Source organism: Crotalus tigris, unplaced genomic scaffold (assembly GCF_016545835.1).
Source record: "Crotalus tigris isolate CLP2741 ecotype Arizona unplaced genomic scaffold, ASM1654583v1 scf7180000018371.15429387391:27106975, whole genome shotgun sequence".
In the NCBI taxonomy this organism is placed as follows: domain Eukaryota; kingdom Metazoa; phylum Chordata; class Lepidosauria; order Squamata; family Viperidae; genus Crotalus; species Crotalus tigris.
The window spans coordinates 5145174-5163850 of record NW_024096970.1 but is presented as its reverse complement, the minus strand read 5'-3'; the positions used below and the strand labels follow the sequence as shown (position 1 = coordinate 5163850).

Sequence of the window (18677 nt, the reverse complement as noted above, 5' to 3'; positions counted from 1 at the left end):
TTCCACTAATTTGTTAATTTTTTCTTACTGTCCTGCAAAACGGCATTTCCTATAGTTTCCTAATTATATGCTGTACTCGTTAGGTAAGGCAGCAGGTGTCTCACTTTAGGAACACTGTATACTAAGATTATTGTTTTTCTATGAATTTAAAGCAATCTAGATGTGTGAAAAGATTTCGGTGCAACATTATATACTTTTGATATAAGGGTTTTATTACTTCAATATTAGAAGTAATAACTGTACAACAAGAATCTGAATATCTTACTTTTAATTCCTTGTACTGTACATCCTTTTGGCAGATTTTTCCTAAATGGGGGAAACAAGCAGGAACATTCTTTTAAAAAGCAGAAAAGACACTTGAGTTTGCAGGGTTCTAACAAGAATGTGTATCCCTTTTCAACTGTTTGCATTTTCATGTATTGCTAGGCTGTGACAAATGCATTTGGGACTTGACTGATGATATCAGCCTGGCAGTCCAATCCATCGAGGAAAGCAAAGAAATTCTGCTAAGCATCTCCACTGGAGTTGCAGCTCACAGACACTTGCACGATCTCAATGCCACTACTCTTATCCTCAAGGTACCTAATTTCTTCATTCTTCAATCTCTTCGGAAGAATTCGTTTGCAGAAACAGCTTCCGTTCAGAGTTAAAGTAAACAGCAGTGGGGAGATTTAGTTAAAATCTGTGTGGAGGGAAAAAGGAAGAAATGAAAGCTGGGCCACTACAAAGAAAAAAACAATTCTGTTCCCTTTTAAATTTGCTCCTTCCTCAGCTACTATTTGCCATGAAAAATAGAACACATGACAACATATGATATCAGCAGTCAGATACATAACAGGGCGCCATAGGGAAGATGGTCAGGACCTAATTTCCATTGCCACAGAAACTAAGATCAGAAATAACGAGTACAAATTACAACTACCAAGAATCATTTAAATATAAGAAAAACTCCCTGACAATAAGATCTGTACACCACCTTATTGTGAGTTCTCTCTTACAGTTTTTAAGAAGAGACTGGACAGTCACCTTTCGTGACTGTCATGGCTAAATATATTCTCCTACACATCTCAGAGGATTAGATTAAATGACCTTTGGGGTCCCTTCCAATTCCACAATTCTATGATTCTATAAATAGATCAAGTGATAGTCTGCAGAAATTTCAAGCTCAGCAAGTTTAGATAAGTTATTAACTTCACAATGAAATAATACATGATATGCGTACCTTGGTCACTCCAGATTTATTACCACTGACTCAACTTCAATTTCAGCTTGCACAACCTCCTGACACAGTTCTTTGATATACTTGGTTCATACATTCATTTAGTTTGTATAAGTGGAAATTTAGATACATAGAGATGAGATAGAGATAGCTGAGAGAGAGATGAAGATAAAGAGATACAGAGTCATACATGCACTGGAGATGAGTATAGTGAATGGACAGTGTCAGTCAAGAATAAAAGAGATTTGGGTTTGTTAATTCCCGTGCAGTTGTGGTTGGTTCCTGTAAGCTTTTAGTTGTCACTTTTTGCCTAAACTATTTTGCTAGGGTGCAGTAAGGTATTAACAGAATAAGAGAGTTGAAAGGGACCATGGAGGTCTTCTAGTCCAGGGGTCCCCAACCTCCGGTCCGTAGACCAGTACCGGGCCACGGCATGCCAGCAACTGGTCTGCACAAACAAGCAAAGCCCCATCCACAGGAGGCAGGCAGCACACAAAACCATGCCTCCTCCAGTCTGCGGAAAAACCTCTCTCCATGGAACCGGTCCATCCAATTTCTTCTTAAAAGTTGAAATAGAGACAGAAGGGAAAAAATTTTTTTTAAATTAAAACAAACAAAAGGCATTAAGAGTAGTTAATATAATCGCTCTCTGTGTATTTTTCACATGACAATATGAACTGTGGTGATTTCTTGAAGCAATTCTTTGCCTGTGGTTGTCCCACAGGTTCTATATTACACTATTATTGAACAACAACAGGAAAATGTTGAAGAAGTTCATTTGAAATTGGGGTTTAGGGTCACCACTCACTTTTTGGTCTCCTTGCTTTCTTCTTCAGAGAGGGATATTATAGTTCTGAATATTGTTTAAAATGGTGATGGGATTAATGTGGACTAACCATTGAAAGTCAATCTTGCTAAGATAGATGTTCTAATGATTAGAAGATTCATCCTGTATTGAGCAGAATGGCATTTCTTTCGAAAGCAGAGAAGATTCTTCTGAGTTTGGTTTTTACCTTGGATGCCCAGGTTCTGAGCCTTTTCCAGCAATGCCAGTGTTTACCTGAGGCTGAGCTATGTAGACCCATACCTGGGAAAAATCTGGTCAGAGTGATGTATATCTCACAGAATAGCAGAATGTAGGATGTGGACAGGACCTTAAAAGTCATCTAGAATGCAACTCATTGTATTTGTTCCATCATATCTCAATTGCTGTTCTGCTCTATACTGTATACAGTGGTCTTTGAAAAGTAAATAAAAATATTGCAGCAGATTGGCTAGCAGAGACAGTATATAGAAAATATGACTCCCATTTCTTGAATCAGCTATACCGTACTCTCTGTTTCTAGTTCCTATTTGACTTTTAAAGCCCTGAACATTTTAGAACTAGAATATCCAGTAAATTGCTTTCATATATACAACCTTCCCCCTATTTTGATATTATTTTGGAGAAACCTTTTATGTCTTAACAATTCCTGAAACTCCTCAGAATTAGGTAGAGTACCATTGAGCAATTTTGATGACACATGAAATTCTTCAATATTCCTGCATGAAAGGTCCAACTCATTTTCTCATTAATAGCTTTCTGAAAGTTGGTACTAAAACTTAAATTATTAGTATCTGTTGTCCAGTTGAAATAGTTTGATTGCAGTTCGATTCTCTTTCTATAAAACCTAGTGTAAATTGGAATGTTAATGTATTGATTTTTTTTTTATCATAAACATCCTTGATTTCTTGAAATAAACTGGGAAGTCAATGCTCAAAGTAAATCAAATAAATAAAAAATAATGGGAAGTATAAAATGGAGAGAAAAGAATACAAGGAAGAAGAAGGGAGAAATAGAATTTCCTCTAAATGGATCAGTATTTACTTTCCTAAAGTGTTTTAAAAGATTGGCATTAGCAGGATGATAGGTCATATTCTCACTATAAATCTGGTTTTGCATTTTAAGCAACTAGACCATGTTCTTATCCGTAGATCATGGTCAAAAGAAAAAGAGGTAAATATTATTATCTGGATTGCCTATGGCCACTTGATACTTATCAAAACCACAGCTGTTAAAAGGGGAAAGCAATTGTCTTCCATTATATCTAAGTTAAAGATAAGAGATTCTGGACTTAAGGAGCAAAGAACTGCACAACAGAGTTTCATCAATTAATATAGCATACATATCTCTAAAGATAGGTGCCAAATCAGCTTCATGAATAGATTTTATGCTTATTTCTGCCTCTGCATGTGCGCCCATTTGTGTATAGTTTTAGAAAGGAAGATAAAACTAATACAAACTAATATAAATCAGAAGGAAAAAAATAAACAGAAAGATGCAAGAAAATTAAAAAAAAAGTTTTGCTTGTTGATTCTTTGTACAGTGCCTGTGACAGAGGCTCCTCTGCAATATTTACTGGTATGGCATGTACAGATATGTAAATTAATAGGTGGTGTGGAAAAAGAAAAGCAGAACCAGAACAGGAATGTGAAGCCCCGTGTAGAGACTTTTTCTGATTAAAATTCAATAAAGCACTAAATAAACATCAGTTAATGATAACATAACTCTCATAACTTCTGCCTTATGCCTGAAATCCATTCCAATCTTCTGATTCTAACATTCAGAACTTCATAACTGCATTCTTGTGATGAAGCTCATTAATACATGTATTCCTAAGGTAACTGGTTTGTAAGTACCATGAAAGAATGAGGATAATTTTTAACAAAGATGTTTGTGTCATTGTTCTATTCAGGCAAAATTCTCTGAGAAGAACAATCATTCTGCTCTTCAGACAACCCAGGTTGATAATGCTGTAAATGAAATGACAGAATTTCTCAGGAAAATTGATGCCCTTGATGAAAAGTTTGCTTATTATGTTCATTTCCTTCTTATATTTCTCTTGCCTTGAGCAGAATCAGGTTAACAATGCCAAAAAAGTAAACTGCTAATTCCATGAACCAGTAATACTATCAGTATGAACCTGAAGAATAAGTCCTAGTAAAATAAAATGTAATGGTATAGTCCATGACAAAATAATTAAAATGATAATAGCTAGGCAATATTTTTATTAGAACTAAACTAAGCACGAGTTCAAAAGTTAAGCAAAAACAGGTTAAATAACAAAGTTCATATTTTTTTTCAAGTAAGCATGATTAGCTCCTTTTTAACATTCCTCAACAGATCCTATATCTTTCTGTATATATAGTGGGCAAAATTTTGAAAAACATGAAAAGTGTAATGTCGTAATGTCATATATTGCCTACTCTTGACTTTCTTTCATTTCCAACAATCTTAGTGTTAATTGTTCCTATTGCATGAGAAAACAAATGTTTTATTTTCATTTCTATATAAACTGTGGTGTCACCGTGGTTAGAATGCCCACAGTTGAGAGTTTGATCCTGACTGGCTCAAGGTTGACTCAGTCTTCCATCTTTCTGCAGTCAGTAAAATGAGGATTCAGATTGTTGGGGGCAATGTGCTGATATTTGTAAACCACTCAGAGAGTGCTGTAAAGTACTATGGAGTGGTCTAAGTGCTATTGCTATTGCTGTTTTAAAAAAACAATGTGTAAAGCTGTATTTTGTTGTACTATATGTTGATATTTTGAAGGCTATGCTCTTCTAATAAATTCTTGTTTGGAAAATGTTGACCATTAGACTGAAAACAAAAGATATGTGAGACCAATAGATTTTTAAAATAATTCTCTTAAAATCAGGCTCCAATTGGAAATTTCAGATAATTTGTATCTGAATGTTGGCACATCTGTTTTAGAATTTGCATTATAGTTTTTGCATGTTCCAGCAACTGTGATCAATGGAGAGTGCAACAACTGCAGAAAAGAGTTTGAATTCTATATAGACAACCTCAAGACTTCAATTTGTCCATTTCCATGATACAAGATACCAGGGACAATGTACAAAACAATGTTTATACAATTCTATTTGGCAGAAAACTCACCTATATAATAGACTAGAGGACCAACTCTCAGGTAAGTGTAATGAGGACTGTGGCCTTAAATGAGAGTCAGTTAGAACTTAAGCAAACAGAAAATGGAACAAAATCATAGGATGACACAAGACTGTTTATAACAGACGGTGACTTTTTTCTTGCATCACTATCAAATGTTACACAGATCTTCATGTCAAAAACCATATCTGGTTATGTTGTACAGTCTTTTTCACGCTGTAGATTTAAATGTAAAATAAAATGTGATATTCATGCTCCAAACATCTGATTTCCCGTAGAAAAATCAAGAATCAAGCAAAGGTCAGCAGCTGCAGAAGGAAACAATGGAGACCATTAAGCGTGCTACTATTCTTGCACAGGAGCTTGGAAATATTGTGGATAAGATTCAAGGTAAACTGGGATCATTCCTAATTCATATGAACAATAAGGTACATTAGTGGAACTAGCAATGGGGAAAGGTAATTATGGGAACATTTATAAACTGACCAAAATTATCATAAAACAAAAGAACCAGAATTAAAATTCAGTTTTTATAATTATAGTCTTTGCTAATCAAATTATTTGATGCATACCCTCCCAATTCCCCCTCCCCCAAAAAAACAACTATTAAAGAAAATTTGTTAATTTTTTTTCCATACCAGGAGATCAGATTTGTATGGCAGCTTTCAACTTTTTCCACTCCTCTTTGTAGTACATATTTAGAACAATGTTATGTGTTCCTTGAGAATGAAAGCTAACTTTAACACAGAGAGACAAAGAAACATACCCAGATACTTTCTAAAACTCTTGAACAATTAGTTTTGAAATGTGGGAACAAGCTTATTCGTGGGACATTCCTATGTTGAAAAAAAGTCAGTTATCCATACAAACCACATGGGGACATTGTCACAATACTTTAGGAACTTGGAAATGACTCTTCCTCCCTATACTGAAACTAAGGCTAAGTAAGAGCAGCAGGACCATAATCACAATGCACTTTGAAGGGTTCCTATGTATGGTAGATTCTCGTCAGTAGAGCCACCAGAATGTTAGCATTGCTTGATGTTCAAGCAAATAAAATTTCCGAGACCTTTAGATCAACCCTGGCAACTTTAAGATGTATACACTTCCGCTACCAGAATTCCCCAGCCAACATGTGAGTTTTTGCCAAGTCATGACCTAACGTGTAGGATCTCTAATCTACTCAGAGTGGTGCTCCGGTTCAAGTGAAGAGAAAGTGTGGTAAGGTCACACTTGGAATACTGCATTCAGTTTTGGTCACCACGATGTAAAAAAGATGTTGAGACTCTAGAAAGAGTACAGAGAAGAGCAACAAAGATGATTAGGGGGCTGGAGGCTAAAACATATAAGGAACAGTTGCTAGAATTGGGTATGTCTGGTTTAACGAAGAGAAGGACAAGGGGGGGACATGATAGCAGTATTCCAATATCTCAGGGGCTGCCATAAAGAAGAGGGAATCAAGCTATTTTCCAAAGCATCTGAAGGCAGGACAAGAAGCACTGGGTGGAAACTAATCAAGGAGAGAAGCAACCTAGAACTAAGGAGAAACTTCCTGACAGTGAGAACAATTAATCAGTGGAACAGCCTGCCTCCAGAAGCAGTAAATGCTCCAACACTGGAAGTTTTTAAGAAGAGACTGGACAGCCATTTGTCCAAAATGGTGTAGGGTTTCCTGCCTGAGCAGGTGGTTGGACTAGATGACCTCCAAGGTCCCTTCCAACTTTACTACTACTAAAAAAAAAAGATATGTAGCAAAGTGGTGAATAATTTGAAAGAACATAACTAGAAAGGGCAGCAGCAGCTTCGTCAGTAAAATATACCACAAAAATTCTCTTGAATCATCTGCCTCTCCTTTATGTACAGAAATTGGCAGCAAGGCAGAATACTATGGGGTTGAGCATGATCTGAGGCCTGAAGATATTGCTCAGAAGGTCAAAGCAGCAGAGGAGATGCTGAAGGACATCAGACTTCGCAGACCGTTCACCTTCCAGAGGCAACTTGCTGATGAAGAGTCTGAAGCAGCTCAAGACCGTGAGTTCTTCTGTGGATTTGGGCCCTCAGCAACTCTTCTCTGATTTATCTCATCAGATGGGCAGATTCAACTTAGAGAAGTTGACCTTGAGATACTCAGGCCCTAAAATATGTAGGGCTTTAAAGGTGATAACCTTTAAAACTGTATATAGTATAAACCAGTTATGATGCTACCATACATCAGAAAAGCATCCTGCCATTGTTTCTTTACCTTGAATATTCTGTGTGATAATTTCAGTATCAGAATATCTAGAGATGCTTCAGTAAGCAAAATAAAAAATATTTATGACAAGGATACATAAGTCTTCCTTCAGATAGCACAGCACTTTTGTGCTAAATCACATGCTGAAGAGCTGGAAATACAATTTGCAGTTCTCTAGCATTTTCATAACTTATCTCTGAACTCTTCAACAAGAGTTCTTCAACTCTTTTATCCAGGGCTTTTTTTGTCATAGAACACCCAGAATGGAGTTCCAGCACCTTTTTTGGATGGATCCTTGTAGGGTAGGCAAGGTGGGTTGTATGACGTGTGTGAGTTCCAGCACCTTTTTTTTAAACAAAAAAAGCACTGCTTTTATCCTTCTAAGCTATCCTTCCTGTCCATGGCATTGGCATCACTTGCATCTCAGCTCCATCCTCATATGATTGGACATCATTTCAGTAGGCAGAAGAGGCAGCTGACTTCTGATTTTGCTGCAGAGTATTGCAACAATAGTTTTGCAGCATGAATACTAAAGCTTTCCGGTGGCCATTTCCATTGGAGGGAACTCTTGCCCCTGCTGGTTCCTCAGCAAACCACTCTAGCAGTTTGCTTCTCTTTTAAGATGCAGCTTTACAGCTCCTTCACACATGATTATTTAAAAAGCAGGCAGTACATCAGATAAAAACAAGGGCTGTTTGGCTTTTAGGATGCTGATTTCTGAGCTCTCCAATCAGTCAACTGGAGGGTGTGTTGAACTACCTCACACCCTGCTCTGTGTGAGTTGAGGTCAGCAGCAGTAAGGATAATCATGGAGTAGTTTAAAAGCATTGTTTGAGTCTGGGAATTTAAGACTGGCAGTGTAGAAGTGCACAAGGTCATTAAAAAGCAAGAGCTGTAAAGTGTACTACAGAGACTAAGAAAAAAAGAATTTAAGCAGAATAATCACTTGCCTCTTCTCTTAGTATTAAGGAAAGCTGAAAGTTGGGAACAGAAACATAATGAAACCAGATATTTGATTCCTGACATATTGGATCAGCTTCGGGAACATAACACCAAGCTCACAGACTTACAAGAGGCTTTGCACCAAGTTATTGATGACATCAGAAAAACAGCCACTGCAAATAACAAAAGCATTGCTAAGCTCCAAGTGCATGAGGTACCATGCAGTCTATTGTTTCAAAATTATTGTATTTTATCATTTTTAACAGTGTAAAATATTGACCGTAATTTGTCAAAGCAACCTTATTTATTATATGATCTATGATGTATGTACAGCTAAAGAAATTAAATCAGATATTGGGTGTATGCACCATATTTAATGGCTGGGAGCCATCCAGACTTCAATATAAGATGGGTGGCTATGTAAAAGTTTTATCAATAAACAGGTAAATGAATAATAGCCATAATCAAATAGACTGAGCTTCAAAAGGGAAATGTGCTCATTTCCTTGTCCACAGTTGGGGAATGTGCTTATCACAACAGGATTTTATACTTTATGGATAAGTTCCAACCAGTTTTAAAGAATATCCACATGTATATCTTGTACTGTGTGCATTCTTCTCATGTAAGAATAAAAAGACCATTTGAATTACTTGTGCTGTTCCAGAGAGCAAGGAGGAAGGGTGTTGGGACAGTGATAAAGATAAAAAGTACCTTGAATTCTGTCTCTCTCAACACTAAGAAAGATGGGACTTCCTTCCACATTGCAAGTTCTTCTCTTTATAGAGAAGTGTCACACAATATTTATCTCAGAATATTCACCATCAAAATGTTCTAACATTAGAATATTATTCAAAGACCTGTGCAATGTAAACTAAAGATGTTTGGAGCACAGAGGAGCATATTCAGTACTAAGCTTTTGTCTGCAACTTCTTAAAGCAGATGCATCTTTTCCAGGGATCACATAGGTGACTAAGGTTTGCAGACTGATACCACATTTGCAGTTCCCCGTATACCTCTTAAGCATCTTTTAGAGACAGTATCCAACGCACTGCAGGGCCCTTATTAATAAACATTCATGTTTTAGCAATGTACATTATATTTGCTCTGCTTCCAAATATCAGTAAAGCATATTTTAATTTTGCTGTGGATTCAAAAGATCTAATTAATTACTCAAAACAATACAATAGAGATTAGAATACTGTATATCCCACTTACCTAATAAATTATTGCTTTTTTCTTACAGAAGCAACAAGAAATATTGGAGGAAGATATTGACACTCTCAACAATACTCTGGGAATGGCCACAGAAATTTTAAATGTTTCACATGGAATCATCTTTGAAGTGAATGAAGCAATACAGGTGATTTTCTTTTTAAATAAACTATCCAAATCTACTGTCTACCAAGTCCACAGAGTTTACATCTTTAGCTTTTAACACAATCTTCAGAATGCAGTATTATACTAGCATCAACTTCAGCAAGACCTAGCAGATACTATGATTTAAAATAACCAGGTTTTAAGAAAAACAGGGTTGAGGTGATACACAATGAGCACTTAACCACTGTTCAGATTGCATCCCATACACACCAGATTAGAAGTAGGTCCCTCCTGAAGTAGTATAAAGAACTTCATTATAAATGCAAGTTATTTTACTGGTCACATTTGAATGGGAAGTTTAAGAAGATAGGTTTAGCCACTCTGGGTAGACAAGACCACGAAACTAATTCCATAGAATGGTTGAGAAAGAGAAAGAAAAAGAGAGGGAGGGAAGGAGAGAGGGAGGGAGAGAGAAGAAAGAAAGAGAGAAAGAAAGAAAGAAAGAGAGAGAGAGAGAGGGGGGGAAGGAAGGAAGGAAGGAAGGAAGGAAGGAAGGAAGGAAGGAAGGAAGGAAGGAAGGAAGGAAGGAAGGAAGGAAAAAAGGCTTTATTGAGATTCACTATTGTAACAGAATCTTGGAGGTCTGAGTGAGTTATACTTTCTCATCTTCCAGTGGATTAAAGAAATGTCTGTCTGTTGCTAAGCAAGATGGTTTTTAAGTGAGTAGTGCCTGATTTTACAAACTTTTTTGCCATGTTTATTAAGCAAATTACTGTGGTTAAGTAAATCACACAGTCATTCAGTAAATCCAGCTTTTCCTCCATTGACTTTGTTAGTAGATCTTGGCTAGGAAATCACAAATAGCAATCACATAACCTCAGGACACTGCAGCCATCCTAATTAGATGCTAGTTGCCAAGTGCCTGAATTTTGCTCCTGCGACTGTGGGGAAGTGTGAGGACCAGTCATAGGTCACTTGTTTCAGTGCCCTTGTAACTTCAAGTGGTTGCTGAATGAATGGTAGTTAAATTAAGGGACTGCCTATGCTTACATAGGAAGAGCAACAGCAAAAGGGGAGAGTCCACAACAAAATCAAGAGTGATTGCCTGAATCCATAGCATCATTCATCCAGTTGGAAGCAATGGCAGAGAGAAATCTATATTGTGATCCTGGATCATGGTTACCAGGCTGAAGTTTGGATAACCACAAGTAAGCATAGTAATCAGTTCAGGGTTAATCAATAGTTACTGACAAAGAAAGACTGCTACGTACAGGCTTAAATGCTGTAATAGGAAGTGTGTCCTTTGAACCATCTAGCTAGGATTAACAGGAGTAAAAGCAACTGGGTAAAGAGATGGTTAGCAGAAGATATATAATGGAGGAAAAGTGATAAGCAGAGGAATTACCCAGTGTTCAGGTAGAAAAAGCATCTGGCTCTTTCTCTAGCCCCTGAAAGAAAGAATAGCTTTTAACATGAATTTTCATTACCATGCCTTGTTCCTCTTAGTTTCTCTCATTTTTACAGTATATGAGGAATTCTGGGAGTTGAAGTCCTCAAGTCACAAAAGGGCCAAGTTTGAAGACCCCTGGTATATGGCTTTGCTATTTTATTGGGTGCCTGGAATGCTGTTTTTATTGTATGCCACCCAGAGTGGGTTGAGTAGGGCATCTCTAAAAATGAATAAACAAACTCATTCAACTTGTGTCTGGGTTATATATTTTGGGCTGAAGTTGAAGTTATGTAACTGAAAGTTTCCTTTATTCAACTCCTTCTTAATGAACAGTGAAGAAAATAAAGGCCTATCACAAATAAGTTTTTTATTCTAACTGTATTCTTTGCTGCAGTTAAGTTTTTCACTATAGAAAAGTGTTCCGTTAAATGATCCCCAATTTTGAAAGGATACACTCTTTCATCCCAATGAGAATCCATTTATCACTTTATCACTATCTATCTAATTTTTACAATTTATAGAAAAATCATAGCTACTTTTTCTTCACTCTTCTTGTTTGGACAGAATGCATCCAGGTTTTATGCAGAAATAGATGGTGCTAAAGTGCAGCTACAGAACAAACAGGCCAACTATTCCAGGTTTGATGAAGATTTGGTTGAAAAAGCCATGAAATATGCACAGGGCCTTCAAGACCTTGCAGATAAACTGGAGAGGTAACTTTCAAGTGTATTAGGCCAAACTCTCTTTCTGCAATAAATTGGCACAATCTGAATAATTGGAAATCTCACTAAAGTCCCACTAATCTCAGAGAGACAGAATTAAGTGTGTGATTAACTGTTCTATTGAAATCAGTGGGTCTTAAAATGCTGCACATTGACTTAATAATACCAACCATTATTAAAGGATGTGAGAATTATGAAGCAAATTTCATATCAACAGCATTTAACATTAAAATATATATGGTGCTTTGGGAAACCATGTAAATTCTTTTATTATTCCTGTAACCCAGTTAGTGTGTCACTGAATGATTATCTTTCTCAAGACTACCTACAATAGTAAATTAAGGACTAAAGTAAAACCTAAACAAAGCATTCTTTATCTCACAATTTATGTGTATCAACATTATGTCATACCAGTTCTCAATATATGACTGAATTTAAATTATGGGTACATAGTGTTGAGATCCTTTATTGTAGAATAGTTGAGTGGGGATGCTGATTGAATGATGAACTACCCTGGAGAAGATCTTGCATGTCATGATGGATCATGCCAGTGAGGGAGATATAGACATAGAGAAAAATTATATATAGATAAATAAAACTACTGTAAGGTTGCCTTCAAGTCAAGTGTGACTCCTGGTGGTTTGTATACAGTTTTTTAGGCATGATATGGAAGTGGTTTGCCCTTGCCTTCTTCCAGAATGTTTGTTGACTTCTCATCCTAGCTTATAGCCATGATGTTGCTGATGGTCCTCCATTCAAGCATTACAGTAATCAGGACCAACCCTGTTTAGCTGTCTAGATCAATCAAGGCTGATTGCTTCCTAGATGAGCATCACAGTGGTATAATAAGGATAACAATAGCTTCCAAGGGCAGTACTGGCAGATATATAATGATCTTGAACAATATGTGATGCCTCCCCTTCCTTTTCTCTTTTCTCTGTTACAGAACTTTTCATGGTATTGACACAAACGGATTAGTACAGAAAGCACTAAATGCTTCCAATGTACATGAAAATATAATTAATTATATTAATGAAGCCAATCAAATGTCTGCTTTGGCATTAAATACTACAGAACGAGTCAGTGATGTAAGTAATAGTATTAGGTATCTGGACTTTGTCTTTGAGATCAAGTAAAATTTGTATCCTATGAAAATCCCCATATCTATTTGCAGTTATGCCATTACAATCTCATCTTCAGGAACAGAAATTTGTAGGGATTTGGGGGACTGAAGTTCAACACATCCAGATAGCATCCAATTCAGCAAAACTGTGCAAAAATAAGATGCTACGATGCACAATGCTTTTATTTCTATATGAGCGACGGCCATGCTATTTTGAAAGGGGAGCTTTGCTTTTATGGAAATAGGAGCAAAGTGCCTCCTTGAACACTTTCATAATGTAAAGGAATACCCTGTGTCTAACCATTGAAATATGAAAAAGCCATATTGCTTTGTTTGGCTGCATCCATATTTATGAGGCAAATCAAACCCATCTTGACTCTGTGCAAGCACAATGCTACACATCTGCTAGGTTCTTTGCTATGTTGAAGTAATACAATCTCCAGGAGGTCAATGATTGTCTATTAGGAGGCATTAGCTGATGCTTCATATCTTGCTTCTGGGTTTCCTGAAGATTTGGGGGGGCGGAGAGGGTGTTTCTCTGTTCTTAATGGAGTTTGAACAAAAAGCATTTCTCTAAGTCCCGGGTGTGTGCCTAGGGTCTGTAAACATACAGTATAACTAGAAAGTAAGTGGGTTATGTTATGATGCCCAACAGTAAATAAAATTCCTCTAAGGAGTACATATCATTAATAGATTGTGAGCCTTCTAGAGTTTGATATTAGATTGGCAGCTATATAAATGTTTTAATCAATCAGTCAAAAATCACGTACCCTGTATATAGCAAAAATGTTCATAAAATGTAATTTATGTCAATTTCTAAGCTCTTACAAACATTGCATAATTGCTGCATAGATTAGTAACTGTTTTGGCTTGGAGCCAGAGCTTTCATGAATAGAAATCTGGTCAAAGCTTTTTTTTCTTTTCTTTTCTTTTCTTTTTTTTTTTTTTTTTTTTTTTTTTTGCTAGAATAGGGATGCATTTATCACTAAGCGTTACCAATTTTCTTTCTGCTGCCTCCTTTCTCCTCAAGGACAAAATCTGGAGGATTAAAGTACTTTTTGCAATAGAATGGAAGGAAGCACTCAGGACTGCAGAATAAAGCAGTAATCTAATAGAAAGCTACTGTATTTCGACTCTTTCTTCAAACAGAATGCATTTTCTATTTGTGGAAAGGCAAATCCAGCACTGTAGTGCTGTGAGCAAGATTCATCAGCCCTTCCTTAATGCCAATATGAAATCTATTGCAAACACTCAAGCAGTATGTTTCATCCCATCCACTGGATGAAAGTGATTGCCTCATAAATACAAGATACAACTAATTGTGCTTCCAGACAGACATCTTTTAATACTACCAATCAATAGACATTGTGCAGCTGCTCCATCTTTTTCTCAAAAGATTATTTATGGACGAGATAAAAGTAGAAAAAGGAACTAGAACAATAGAGGATTATAAATGAACATCTTTATCTGAATTTCCTATAAATTCTATGACTGGGACAGGTTTATTATATAATAGTAGCCCCATCTGGAAACTCCAAATGTTTACTTTCAGGATGTCTAACTCTCTCGCGCTCTCTCTCTCTCTCTCTCTCTCTCTCTCTCTCTCTCTCTCTCTCTCTCTCTCTCTCTCTCTCTCTCTCTCTCTCTCTCTCTCTCTCTCTCTCATATAAAATTATAGGCTGCTGTTGGAATTGACACTCAGATAACCTTCCACAAAGACAAAAGCACAATGCTTCTGGGTGAAGCCAGAAAACAGCAAGGAAATGCCAATGCTAGTAAATATAATCCTTTCTCTTGATTCATATGTCTCTCTTACACTAGAAAAGCTTTGTAACAGAGAGCATCTCAAAGAAGAAAAATGTTGACATAAATAATTTAATCATGATCTCCTACAGCGGGTTCTGCAATTTTAAAATCTGGAATATATCAAGCCCAACAAAGACTGTTCTAATAAACATACATTATTTTATCCAAGTTACATCTTTTATTCTCTATAAATAACATTAAGAAATATAAACCAAATGAAAGATTTACAGTATGTCTATAATATTTCTGCAGCAGTAGAAAACAATGGTGCTTGCTGGAAGCACAATCAAATGCTTTCACATTTGCAAACTAAACTGTCATTTTTAAAACACAATTTTGAAAAACATTTCAGATTGTTTAATGAAGAGCCAGGAACTCTTTTTCAGAGGAGGTCACAAAAAAAATTGTATTATCTAAAACTTAGTATAGACCATCAAATAAATCCCAGTGTTATAATGTGGTGATTAGAATCCTTTAGAGTGATGTCTTTCTGATGTATTATTATTATTAGATAAATGTCTTTACCTCTCATAGTTGAAAGCTTTCTTATATTTTGTTTCTTCTACTTTACAGATGTCTTTAATGTTGAAGAAACAGGCAGAGAGATTAATGAAACACTTGATAAGAAGAATGATGTTAAAGCCCGTTTCATAAAAGTCCTCAAAAAAATGCATACCTCAGAGCAAGGTCAGGAAATAAACTGTATAAATTGTAACCAAATGATTCTGATTAAAGAATAAATCTATGAAAGGGATACTCTTAAGTGATTTTGAGATAGAAAGTAAATCGAATCTTACTTGGCTGATAATCATTAACACTTGAATTGACTATTTGGTTGTGCTTTGAAGGTGATTTGAAAGAACTTCAGATTTCACATGTGTGAGAGAATAGCACCGCTCTATTATTCATTAAAGCAGCTCAATTTATTTCAGCTTTCCACAGAAGCCTGAAAATAAAAGCCATTATTGCTTTAAAAATCACATCAGCTATAATTAATTGTTCCTTAAAATAGTGACATTTTTTTCAGGTTGATGGGGAAGCCAGAAAAAAACATGGGCCACTTGAATGAACAGAGAGGTTGTATTTGTGTAAGTTCCTAATCACACAGATTGTCAGAAACTTTATTTCAGTCATTGACCAATAAAAATACATTCAGTAAAGCAATGTTAATCCCTAACATCAATGACGGCTGGCAACCGTTTGTCAGCAAAATTTTACATAATATAGCAGAATTTTGCTAACTTTGGAGAGATAGATTTATCCTGATTGTCTGACAAATAATGCAAATAAAAATTATCAATGGCCGAGAAATTTAGACAAAAAAGAATAATCAACTGGGGGCAAATGACCCTGTAGAACTGACAATACAATACAGAACATGGGCTGTTGTTTGCAAGGCACCTGTCACAGAAGTTTCCAGCCAGTTTTGAAAAGCATACTACCCTAATATATACTGTATACCCATCTAGAACAGGGGTGTCAAACTGCCGGCCCGCAAGCCGGATGCATCATGTGGAAGCCACACTCACCCCATTGCCGGCAATGGCAAAACAGGGCCCAATACGTGGTGTGACATCATATGACATCACAGGTTTGACATGTCTGATCTAGAATGTTCTTGACAATTACTATTAAAGTACTCACCTAGTATTAATAGCTATTTATTACATTTAAATACCTAATTGAAAAAGTTCTACAAAATATACAATAAATAGATTTACCATCACTCGTGCCTGCTATATGCATCCAGTGACACATACTAATTCTTCCAAAAATCTATATGGTAAACCAGTTTCCTACAATTCATTGTAAATAAACTATTTATATATTTAGTAGATTAGAAGTGTTTAGTGTTTATTTAGTGAAGAAAGGCACTAATGAATGCACTTGGATTGGAAGTCACCTGGTTTTATAAAAAAAAAACCCATGATCATGATCTCCTCGTCACAGAGCTTTTTGTTTACAGATCACACAAAGCAGTTTGAGCAGTTACAAGCTATTGCTACTCAAGCTAAAGAAACAGCTGCAACCATAACCTCCACCACAGATCCAATGACTGAGAATGTGACAAAATGGTCAAAAGATCTGCGCAACTTTAAACCTGAAAGAGCAGCTTATGAACGTGCTACAGTCACAACTAGGGATACAGGTACTGCGAAGGGAAATGTAATTGAAACATTTCTTGAAATGTACGGCATCTGCTTTCTGTTTCAAGGATACTGATTTTGGATTGTGTAAAATTGAATTGCAAGAATAGTTATCAAAGGAAGAGAAGAACATGGTAATGTGGTTAAGGCAAATGTAGGTCTCATGTCAAATCATTCTCCCAATTCATCAGGAATTATTTTTCAAGAACTGTGGTCAGTAACAATCCAGGGACGGTGATTAGCTTTGCTCAAGACTGCACAGTATGGATGCTCTGGCTTGTCAGATCAGATTCAGCCTCTGAGTTAGAGGGTCCCATTCCTTATTATTATTAGAAATTCTGTCTTAGATAAAGCACCAGAGAGTACAGTCACCATGTGCCTTACTGCTCAACTACATAACTGTAACAGGAAACAAGAAACAGAACAAAAGAGCATATACCAGTGATGGTGAACCTTTTAGAGACCGAGTGCCCAAAAACCGGCCCCCCTGCCCCCGCTCCGCCTCCCACCCTGCCTGCTCCACCCCCACCCGCCCCCTGCCCCACCCACCTGCAGGGACACACACCGCCTCCATGGCCCGCAGCAGATCACCCAGGTAGCCCTGCAGTACCATGGCAGCCATGCCCTCCACCCACACACCCTGCAGCATCATCTGCATGCTATGGGGTGCGAGGGTGGAGTCATGTCCCTGCTGCTCGGCTATGTCCTTAGCTGTGCTGCTCCATGTGGGCCGCACCTGGGGGCAATTCTACTCCAGGGAGGCTGCTGGTATGGAGGGGGCCACAGGGGGAGGCGGGGCTGGGGTGACAGCATGCGTGCCCACAGAGAGGGCTCCGAGTGCCTCCTCTGGCACGCATGCCATAGGTTCGCCATCACTGGCATATACCATAGATCCAAACTTGTAAATACTGTCATCTACTGGCTGAATACTACTGTAGTTGTTGCATAGAAATACATTCCAACAATGAATTCCAACAAGTATAATGATTTGAGCTGAGATCCCCTATGTTTATCCCATATATAATAAAAATAAAAATAACTCATAAATCAGTCATTATCCCTCCTCCCTCTTTAACATTACAATAGTCCATTCAGACCCTTTTCAATCATCAAAAACATTAATCACCATTTCACTTTTTTTCCATTTTCCTACAAAATAGCCACAAAAGGTTTACAGTCCTTTATAAAAGTACTTAGTGTTTTATCTCTGACCAATCTTAGATTTCCTTAACTGCTTTAAATTTTACATTTTAAAAAAGAGATGGCATTTAATAAAATTTTGTTTCTTCAGTACTTCAAAATACAGTTGACTGAAGTTAGTTTAATTCAGCTACTCCACAAGTAACTAACATTGGAAATTGTTCTATACACACCTAATTATACTGGGAAAAGCGATAACATTTGAACTGGATTTCTAAGATATAACATGGGTTGTAGTTAAAGTAGTTACTTTAGTACGGCTGTACATAAAGTAGAAAAATCATATGTATGTATCTGGCCAGCAGATTCCTCCATTGCTGAGGAATTAGTGTATATGCATCCCTTAAACAATCCAGTGGGTGGGCTATGAATGGTTGGTTAACTTCCAGGGAAATCAAGAGCTATTTGTCTTTCACTGGGAATCTTGACATTTAAAAAGGGATGTTCTTAAAGCAAACATTTAATAGGCTAGAATTGTAAGTTATTTGAAAACAAAGGTTCCATGCACTATCATATGAACCTTTTCCCCAATTTAATTAAACAATCCACTAACTCCTATCTTTCTAAAA

The 18677-nt window shown here is 36.8% G+C and overlaps 1 protein-coding gene and 1 long non-coding RNA gene across 3 annotated transcripts in view; one reads left to right on the top strand and one right to left on the bottom strand.

Annotated features, from left to right (window-relative positions):
• LOC120311571 overlaps window positions 1-18677 on the bottom strand; it is a 102490-nt gene that overhangs the window by 41195 nt on the left and 42618 nt on the right. The window lies entirely within an intron of this gene.
• LAMA4 (laminin subunit alpha 4) overlaps window positions 1-18677 on the top strand; it is a 103884-nt gene that overhangs the window by 48913 nt on the left and 36294 nt on the right. The window contains exons 7-17 of the mRNA XM_039351222.1: window positions 427-578; window positions 3955-4065; window positions 5447-5558; window positions 7032-7199; window positions 8364-8557; window positions 9587-9703; window positions 11675-11823; window positions 12779-12920; window positions 14634-14730; window positions 15335-15448; window positions 16728-16910. Of these exons, the coding sequence (XP_039207156.1) occupies window positions 427-578; window positions 3955-4065; window positions 5447-5558; window positions 7032-7199; window positions 8364-8557; window positions 9587-9703; window positions 11675-11823; window positions 12779-12920; window positions 14634-14730; window positions 15335-15448; window positions 16728-16910 (1539 nt within the window). The remainder of the gene's footprint in view (window positions 1-426; window positions 579-3954; window positions 4066-5446; window positions 5559-7031; window positions 7200-8363; window positions 8558-9586; window positions 9704-11674; window positions 11824-12778; window positions 12921-14633; window positions 14731-15334; window positions 15449-16727; window positions 16911-18677) is intronic.